Source organism: Physcomitrium patens, chromosome 5, assembly GCF_059467195.1.
Source record: "Physcomitrium patens ecotype Gransden chromosome 5, ASM5946719v1, whole genome shotgun sequence".
NCBI classification, from domain to species: domain Eukaryota; kingdom Viridiplantae; phylum Streptophyta; class Bryopsida; order Funariales; family Funariaceae; genus Physcomitrium; species Physcomitrium patens.
In genome coordinates, this window is record NC_143414.1 from 1870241 (window position 1) to 1880902 (window position 10662).

At 41.0% G+C, this 10662-nt stretch overlaps 1 protein-coding gene across 1 annotated transcript; it reads right to left on the reverse strand.

The window, feature by feature from the left end:
• Positions 1 to 629: 629 nt before the first annotated feature.
• Positions 630 to 3003, reverse strand: LOC112282738 (uncharacterized). Its single transcript, XM_024520763.3, has one exon. The coding sequence runs from the start codon at positions 2871 to 2873 to the stop codon at positions 1272 to 1274; it is 1602 nt and encodes a 533-aa protein (XP_024376531.1). The 5' UTR covers positions 2874 to 3003; the 3' UTR covers positions 630 to 1271.
• Positions 3004 to 10662: the final 7659 nt, after the last annotated feature.

Below are 10662 nucleotides of genomic sequence, written 5' to 3' on the forward strand. Positions count from 1 at the left end.
GTTCCCCCTGCACCTGTAGACCACCTTGGGAGAAGACTCTATCTTGCTAATTTCTTGCCCAAGCCCTCACGCCAATACTGGGTTAGAGTTTCTGCATTAACAAGAACTTCAAATTTTACGCTAGAAATCTGTTGATTATGAGCACCCCGCCCTAGTGAGTTGGCAGCTACACAATCTTGGGATTGTGCTTGGAAAGGTGGCACCTTCCTCAGCTGGATCCCCAAAGTTTTGATTCGAACTTTGCTAAAGTTGGCACTCCAAGAACGTGTTTCCATGATACCTACTCAATGAGCAACCAACTGGTAGTGGATGGAGAAGAACCAACAAATGGTGGAACTTTAGTGCAGGAACTAGCATCTATAACCATCGTAAATTGCATATGTAACTTCCCCATGCGAAATAAATGAAATCAGTCATGTGCCCACCGCATGCATAATTCAGAGCGTCAGTTGAATTTAATACTGCGTCTTGCTCTGTTCCAAGCCCCTGCCCGATGAGAGTAACAACAATCACTAATTGACAGAACCTACAGTACCCTTCGAACCTCGACTCCAATCCATTCACATCTAACAACTCCTGCCAAGAAATTCACCACTTGCTTTGCTGAAGAGATATCTGAAGAGGAGATGTTGTATCAAACAGATTTGCAACATGTCAGGTGGGCTCATGTTGTAATTTACAGATTAGAGTGGTATCGGTCTTTACATGTGCCTGCACACAGCAGAGTACTCTACACAATGTCTTCCAAAGCATGCCTTTTGGCTGCCCTGGAAATGTCACCCTCTACCTTACTACCAGTTCTACAATTACGATACTTTACATGTACAAATATAATAATCTTTCATCTTTAATTGGCCACTTCGGCGCATCGTAAATTCTCTTCTCATGGAACTCTTGTGAATGGTTTACTTGCAGTCTAGGCGTACACATCAGTGCTACCAATTAACTGCAAAATCTACTTTCAAACCAGGTGCGCCATGGCGACCACCCAAACCCCTCATGAATTCCCTGAGTCTCAAAGACCTCTGGACCAGAATCATGTGGTAGGCTTTTTCATTTGGTATAGTCCCAAGTGAAATATCCAGAGACGTAATATCAGGTGTCCCCTGTCAAGACGTGCATATGGTATCGGGTCTGTAACTCCATGGCCTCGACGTCTGTTTGTCACATATTCAGATCCTATAATTCCATGGCCCCGATCTCCACAAGAGCAAAATTGGAGAGACTGTAAAACCGTCAAAACCATTCAAATAATGGACTTGCTAGGTGGATTAGTAAAATCTGACGGGGACTTGGTGCTGCCACAGACCCCCCCGGCAGGTTCGCTTCACAGATTCTTCCCAGAGCTCTCGGGAGCGTGACCTCTTGACCCTGCTTCGGAAGGAGACTGCAGCCGGCGGGTCCATTGGCTCGGAAGCACTCTGTCGCTGGGCTATGGCATCGTGATAATCCATGGCGGCCTGGGCAGGGAATGGATAGCCTCGCACATCAGGAATCTGCTGGGATGGCGTGAAATCGTCATAGTATGGCGGTACAGCAGCAATGCGTTGCCTGGCTCCCAGAAGCTGTGCCATTTGTATGTAGGGAGACAGAGAGGAGGATTCCTGAACGCTTGCAGCGGCACGCTGCAACCATAAGGCGGCTCGGAACTGCATCTCTGGGGATATGCCACCGCTCTGAGATGGAGATTGCATGGATAGTGGAGTCGGTGAGATTCGACTGCCAGGAAAAGTTGGACTTCCATAGCTGGTGACCCTAGAAGGAAAGCTATCTCGCTGGTAATGTGGGTGCAGTCTTTCGGTGGAGACCGACACCGGAACTTGGATCTTATTCGGCGTTCTCAGAACGGGTGACCCTGAGGAGGAAGAGTCAGAGGGACGATGGTCCTCAGAGTTTTTCCCGGCCAAGTTAGCTGCATAGATGTTGGCCTTCAGGGGGAAATTCAAGAGAGCCTTGCATCCGCGCATCTCAAAAGCCGCCTGGTCATATGCACAAGCCGCATCGTAAGCTGTATCGTATGTGCCGAGCCAGATACGGGCGCCATTCTGTGCAGAGTCGCGGATTTCAGCAGCGAATTTGCCCCATGGTCGTCGTCGGACGCCTCGGTAGTTCAAGGATCTGGGCAGTTTCAAGGTAGTAGATCTGGGCACGCTTGGAGAGGACTCCGAGTTGTTTGATGGCACAGAATCGATACTCATCGACTTCTGCTCGACGCTACCTTCCTGCTGTGCCACAATCGATTGCCTCATTGCAGTCGGAATTGGCTCGGTTCCCTGGGACGACGACGACTGAATTTGAGATGAGCATGGGTCTGTTTTGGAGTACGGCGCTGGATCATACCACCCCTCAACCTTACTCTCATGATCTCGCAGAACGCTCAGGAAGAACATATTCTCCGACTCCTCATTTTCAGACGAAGATTTCGAAATACCGGAGAGAGTCGTGCTCTCGGAGACAATGCATTTCGATGATCGTTTGGTCGCCAAGAAGCTATCCGGAAGCGTCAGAGTGGGTAGCGGTCGCCCTGTACGGTTACTGATCACTTGATGTCGGTCCTGTACCCGCGGTTGGCTGTCACTGAACTCCCGCTCGTCGGCAGCTCCGTCGATCTGTGATCCAGCGCAAGACCAAATTGGCATGACTTCTCTACAGCCAAACCCACTTTTGGGAGACGGCATGGGCGAAATCAGGCTCTTGAAGAAAGCCTCCGTGCTCAAGTCCCCTCCTAACACCATCATGTGCGCTGGTGGCAAAAAATGTTCCTCAGGAAGGCAGTTATCGTCGTCCTCCAGGAGGTAATGACGGAACTCTTCGATCATGCCCTGGCTCTGCATCGTCGTCCGGGGCACAGTATTGTACGGCAACACTGCCATCTCTTTCTCGCCTCTCAAGTCTTTCAAGACTGCGCCCTTCGCTCTACAGTAACTAAGTGCATCCCAGCCCACTCTCAATCCCTTCTAGTATCGGGACGCCATGACAAGTGAACTGTCAGACCGTTCAAGTTTGTCGAGATCTCATGAAGATGTTTGTCAGCTTGCACGCTCGGCCTGCCTAGACATTCCTTATTGATTGCAGTACTCGCCTGTTCTTACCGCTACCAATTGCAAGCGTTCAGAAGCTGCACAGGGGATGTCAACTGCCCTTCAACCTATCTGCGAAGGAGCAGAAAACGATGGTAAACTGATTGACACGAAGGCCAATATAACATTCCAACCTCCCAGAGTCGCCTTCCACGCTGGGCCTTGCAGCTGACAGGCACACGTAGGGTAGTCCCCACACCGTCAACTGGACCCACGTCAACCGGATTTTGCAAATTCAAAGCAGCTTTCTCCCCCATCAACGTGGCCACAGTTTTTATCCCACAACGAAGGTACCGCTTGAATTCATAATTTATTATCCTCATCTTTAGTACTGGTCCTTGAAAGCACCCCATCAGAGCTCCTTTTGCGTAATCACTTTACCACGAATTCCAGTCCCTTCGCTTTCTTTGCTTCGCCACTGTAAATTAAATCACCATATTACTAGTGATCGATCGATCAATTACACTCTCACCATGTACCGCACCAAACTGACCCCCCCAACAACATCGGCCACCTTTCAACGCCCGGAGACCCCTGTTCTGTGCCTCATCATTGGAAGTAAACGGGAGATTCACGACACTTGGGATATATAGAGGGAATTCTAAACCCTATTCTATTATATCCACAGTTGGTTTAAGCTAAATATGTCCCCCGCAAAAACGCACACAAATAAATTTTTTAAGATTGTTGAGATCCAAGTCAAACATATATTCAGCAATCGCTTCATGTCCACCCCATCTTTAAAGCTTGTCAACACTACGCACTTTGCACCATGCGGATTCTCTCCAAAGGGGGAGAGTATCTTGATTCCCAACCTTGGGTGACTGGTCCCGCGCGAGAAAGCTTAGTAAGAATCAAAAAAATAATAATAAACAAACTATTATAAATAATAAGAAGAAGAATAATAATGAGAGCAGGCAGGGGGGGAAGCGCGACGAAGTGACGGGCGTGGGGAAAAGGAGAGCTACGACTGTGCGAGGGTGCGAGGTGCTACTTCGAGGTGTTGACAAGAGCTGGATATGGAGTTGACGGGCAGTGGGGACTGCCAGAGTCCTTTTTGTCTGTTTTGCCTCCAGCTTCGAACATGGTAGCGATCTTGCCCTCCTGTCACAGGCTGTTCCTTACTTTTTCCAGTGTGGGGAGCTGGCTTTCGGGGGGCGAAGGCTGTGGGGGTGGTGTCACTGTGCAAACGCAAAGCAGAGGCGGAGGTGGGGACCCCCCTAGGGGGAAGTGGTGGAATGCATGTGAGCTGACATGTGGAAGAGGCGAATCCTGCACTGCGAGACGACGACGACGACGATGATGCCCCGCTTGATGCATCCATGCGTCGCCTGCTGCAGCAGCACCAGGCAACTCCGGTGTACAGTACAGGTGCCGTCCCTCTTGTCCGGCCCCGCCCTCGCCCCATCTCTTGTCGTTTGTCTCTTGTCGCTCGCGTTCTCCGGGTCAGACCCAGACCCTGACGATGCAACTGATTCCGTTGCGACGGTTTCTGTTGCATAACCCACCTACCCATCCATCACCACAAAACCAAACACAACACCGAACTGAACAGAACAAAACAGAAACACTGGGTGTTGTGCGACACAGCAACGAGGCGGAGGTCCTCCACACTTGCGAGCCCCACTCCTACTCCCACTCCCACTCCCACTTCTGTCCTTTCGCCGTGTTTGGAGTTTGTTAGGCAGCCTTGTGTGCGTATTTCTCAGCTCTGAACCATGGAAACTGAGCTTCAAAATTGTCTTGCTTTGGCATTAGATAAGTGCATGTGTGTATGTTCCTCCTCCCCTTTTATGCACACACATACACACCAAACAAGCAAATGAATCAATGAATGGTAACAGTGCAGGCAACTTTACTTGCTCCCAATTTCATCTTGAACTTGTATCAGAAAGTAGTTTACGAGAGGAAAATGCTTAGGCATCAGAATGTCAATATATATATATATATATATATATATATACATACATACACACACAAGCAAACAAGCACAAGCAAAATTTGGATTTTAATATACACAGAGCAATGCAGTTTCAAAAACTTGAGAATATTAACTCTTAACTGTAAAATTATTGTTACTAATCACATTATGATCGTCAATACCATTGTTGATATTACCATGGGTTGATTAATTCAATACTTGAGAAGTTCTATAAAAACTCTAAACATGCAAAATAAATCAATAATGTTTTATACACATGTACATATTATTATAAACACATTTTTTGAATGTGGAAAATTCTTAAATCATTTTTGTTTGCCAACCACCTCTAATACTCCACCAAGAATCATAAACAAACTTCCAATTTTTTTCTGGTCAAAAGGTTGTCACGTTTTATTTTATTTTCTTTTTCCAAAGCAATTCTACTACTATCCTCATAACTTCGTTGGTTTGATCTGGAGGAAGGAAGGAAAATGCAAAGCATAAATACTGAAATTTTGTAGGAAAAAGAGAAAAATGTTAAACAATGAAAAGAATGAAATAACAAAAGCTGGCCCCAGCACATTGAGATATGAATGGATTTTATGTCAAAATGTGTGTGTGGATGTATATATATATATATATATCTATACATATGTAAACACTAAAAACAAGTTACAAAGTTCATTGGCGTAGAGAAAAAAAGTATTATGTTCTTGTATTCTTGTTATGTAATATAGTATACTTTTTCTTTTTTATTTTGTTGTCACAATCTTGTCCTCAATTTGATTTTTGGAAAATTCTACACAGGATATTTTGGTGGTACAATCTTTGTTTAAATAGTATTCACATGTGTTGTCTACTTGTCAACTCTTTTTATTCTTTTAAGGTTTTTTCTGAAAGTGTTGGTGTACAAAAAATTTAAGAAATTGCATTGTGTTTTGCATGGTATATTATAATATTTTAAATGAACGTTTTGAAAAAAAAGAATTATAAGAATACAGTTCAAATGATTATCAATATATATATATATATATATATATATTTTCTCCCTCTTTTTGTTTGTTTGATTTTGACTGTGGTCCATGATGTCATGGTCTATATAACCATCTATATTATTGCAATTTCAGGAACATCATTTTATGAAAATGGAAATATTCATCAGTATCATTAAATTCATAAAGTATCACACATATTATAAAAAACTGTTAAAAAACCATTAACCACAAGAATAATAATAATTATTATAAAATAGCAGTGTACATAATAATGGATGCACATAAATGTTTAGTTAGGGTTGTCAGTTTGAATCAAGACACCACAGTTTAATGCTCCATAGTAGTCAGGAGATTGAAGGTAGAATTTGAGCAATGGATTTTTCAATGAGAATGTTATGGGTACAAAATCAATGCATGAAAGATGGTGTACTTTTAATGACAATTGGCCAAGCACCAGCTTTACATATCATGGCGAAGGTTAAAAAAATCACTCTCAAAATTTGTCTAAGGGTGGGCAACATCAAGATGTGACAAGTGCATTCAAGCCTTCTTTTGAAAAGGCTATTTTTGCACTGGAATTCTTTCATATATATATATATATATGTATACCTTATCACATATGTATATAACATTTTTTTGAGAGACTATTCATCTATGATGTTTTCCCTCCAATCGTTGGTTGTCTTGTTTTCCACAATGCAACAAAAGCATGATATGAAGGAGACTTGCAGAGGGTGGGTGGGGCATGGTAGTTGAGTATATGTGGGCACCATTAAAATGTGCCATCTTTACTAAAACCCCCTTTTCTTTATCAATGTCATTGGATCTTTTCTCCAAGGAAACTTCACTACCAATTCCACTACAACTGCACTTAGTAAATGTGAACAAATTTTAAAAGGGCAATGCTTTGAGGTTATATTAAGGACCACTCCATTCATGAGATGCTACACCATTAATTTATTACATACACACTTGTTTGACCCTATTGAAGCCAACCTTGTGGACTGTGACATCCACATACCCCATCCAATTTTAACATTGATGCATCCATTCCTCTATTGACTATGTCCATGTGCACACTCAACCACTCTCTCACACACCCACAGAGAAGCCTGGAAAGTGTGCACTTTGAGAACCACTCCATCCACAAAAATTGATGAGCACTGCAGTACACACAAATTCATGAAGAGGACAGTGAGGGACCTATGTTTCTTCTTGTAAGAGTAGCCATGATCAGCTGTTCATTGGAATCTATCCATAGAGTGGAATCCTGCTTGAAACCCTTGAAACCCTTGTGAACAAACTGACTATAGATCTGGGCAAGGCTACACATCAAAATATCCACCTGGCAAAGGGGAGGGCAGACACAGCAGGAGTTTGCAGGGGAAGAAATATGGATCTTTTTGCCTTTGACACACTTGACTGTTTTCTCTTTCTTTGTCTTCTCCTTCCTTTGTTATTGTTTATGGTTTCTTTTCCTTCAAAGGGGAGGGGTCTTTTGGAAGAAAACAAACACTTTTTTATTTCTTTCAACATCCCAAAAATACACAAAAGAGAAGGTCAGGGGGGGGGGAGGTTGAGGGAAGGGAGTTGTCGGAGGTCAAGAATCTGATCAGTTGGATTTTGATCCACCCTTCCCCTCACTTTCTTTTGGGTGCATTGAATTGGCTCCCCCTCAAGAATCAAACAATAACAACCCATAAACTTACAAATCCAGTGCCATTGTGAGCTATTGTTTACAATAAGAAAACATCATGAGAGAAGAAAGATCACATGTTGGGTAAAAGGCAAGGAATCACACACGAGCAGGGCCGTGCATGGCTGGGCATGCAAAGTGTGTTCCATGACTGGAAGGCTTTAAGATCCCCCACACACAAAGGATAACTCCCTGGCTTCCAGGTTGAGCGTGCCGGCTTGGCATGCTGACCCTGAGGGAGCGATTGTGGTGGGGGAGGGGGAGTGTAAGTGTGCAGGCATTGGAAAGGGGGATGGATGCCCACTCTTCAATGTGTGGAGGGAGTTTACTCCAATTATGGGCATAGATTGAGGGGAAATTCAATGATGCCAAGTCAACTGAAATGAGAAATATTGTTTTAAAACAACACATTTGTGCACTGACTCCCACATCCACAATGTATCTCTGGTTAAGAATATTTGTGAATGTGTAGCCTAAAACACCAAAAACCATATAACTGTGCGCAACTGTATTTTATGAAGATGTTATCCTGCCATTATTCACAAATTGAAACCAAAAGTGTAAATTTAGCTTCATGTCTTTGGAAGTTATTCTGACCCACATTTGCACAGCAAAAAAAAGAAACTCTGAAATGGTCAACATAAATATAAAAACAAAAAAACAAAAAAAAACAAAAAAACAAAAACAAGGTCATACAGAAAGATTCTATGAGGTGTGTAGTAGCAATCATATTCCCCACTCTTTCTGAACAAGCCTTCTGAAATTAAACGTTTCTTTAAACAATCTATCTATATATATATATATATATATATACATATATAAAAGAAAAAATCAAGTATTTTCCACTATTCCATTCAAAAAAAGAAAAGTAAATGAAACAAAAACTCATATTCAACAAGATGGTAACAGAAATTTTACAAAGAACCATCATCATATAAAATAGAGAGTGTGCTGTCAAAATATAATGTAACCAATAGTTTAGTTTCTCTTCTGCCACTTTGTCTTTTCATGTTGATTTGGTTCCCAATTGTTTATTGTTTACGTTTGATTCCAGATGGGAAACTGCTGACAATCTGCATGCATGTGCACAGTTCTTATGAGTAATTATTTAAGAAGTAGGGGAGGAAGTGGGGGTGCCATAAAGAAGTTGTGCCATGGATGAACAGAAATGCAAATGGATGAAGTTTACCTTTCAACAAAGGCCTTGCTCAAAGCCATAAAAATGCTGCTTGCTTTTTATTCTTTTAAAGCCATCCCCCCCTCCCCCCCCCCCCATCCCATGACTCTCTGTTCACTTGCCCCACCTTCTACACCACTCCATCTTTTGTGTAGCCTCTCACAACTCAACCCAACTTCTAAAGACATGCATGTGTGTGATTAAAAGTGTGCACATTCTTCAACTATTCCCTGTTTCCTTCCACTGCTGCACGGAAAAAGGAGAGATGTGAAAGCATGAGACTCTGCATTCTCTTCCTTATTTGTTCTGTGCATTTTACTTGCATTGTTTATAGAGATAGAAAATGTTGCTTATATCCAAATGCCCGTGCTGGTGCTGGTACTGCCCTGGTATGATGATAAGGATACCCCTTCCTTTAAGGTTTCAACCTTTGCACGGAGATGAGACTTTTGTTGTGTTGGGTTGTGTGGGAGAGTGTGTGGGGGGGGGGGTGGTCCACCAAAAATGCCCTTTGGGGACTTCATGTCATGCCATGAAGTGTGCTCATGCACCTGCATGCACAATAGTATTCTCATGGAAATTGTGCAATTCCCACAGACAGACCCTCCTCTTTGACCTTTCATCCTTTCAAAAACCATTGTCTGTTTTACTATGACGTTATCCAAAGAATACGAAGAAGAATTTGATTCAACATATAAACAGAGAGATACAATTTACTTTTTTTAAAAGAAAGAAGTGACTATTTAGTTGGACAAATTAAATAAGCAAGTCAATTTAACATTTTTTGATATGACTGATCTCAATCATTCAATCAAAACTTGTTTGTGTGTACGAGTTGATGAATTTACTTTATTTTTATTTTTATTTTTTATTTTTATGGGGCTCAATAAACACTAAGAGATGCATTAGCATTTGACATAGCTTTGGATTTATATAGCACAGGTTTTGAAAGCAAAATTTAGTGTGAGTGCACAAATAATTACAGGAATTTATTTCTAGATCCCACTGTGGGATAGTAGGTGATTTCTGTTACATGTTTACTTGCAGCGCCTCCAACAAACAGAAGTTTACCAATTATTATTTAAAGTTAAAAAATAATTCTATGTAAATATCATTCTTGTACATTCTATTTTTAAATAGAAATATTTTAACAGTCAAAGATCCATATTGTTCTTACAAGACTTACAATATCTATTTGCATGTAAGATCTTAGAGTAATGCCTATGCATTGTGGCATTAGAATACAAAAATGATGTAACAGAATGAAAATGTGCAAAAATAAAGTTATTTCAAGACAATGATCAAAATTATTATATTACTAAAAGTGGTAGTAGTGGCTTATAATAATAAAATACTGAGAAATCATAATAAAATTCTTATTTTTTAGGTTTAAAATATATTTGAAAAGTGTATATATATATATATATATATGTATATTTATTGGCATCTATGCATCAACTACAAGACTAGCTTGCAAAACATTGTTTGAGATTTTAAATTTTTCTATAAACATAGCAAGATTTTGCAATATTTTTAAGACTTTAAACTTATATGTATGTGTGGATTTATATATAATTGAATCAATCAAGTTTGTCACTCATATATTAAAATAAAAGATAGCATCATAGTTGTAAATTTAAGTAATTGTTTAAAATAAAACCCACAGTGAAAGTCAATAACAAATGGAATGATTTTATTTTATTTTATTTTATTATTAATTTAAAATTATTTATGTATTATTTATCTATAATTATTAGATTAGTTTATTTTTATTTTTTAGTGATGGAGGA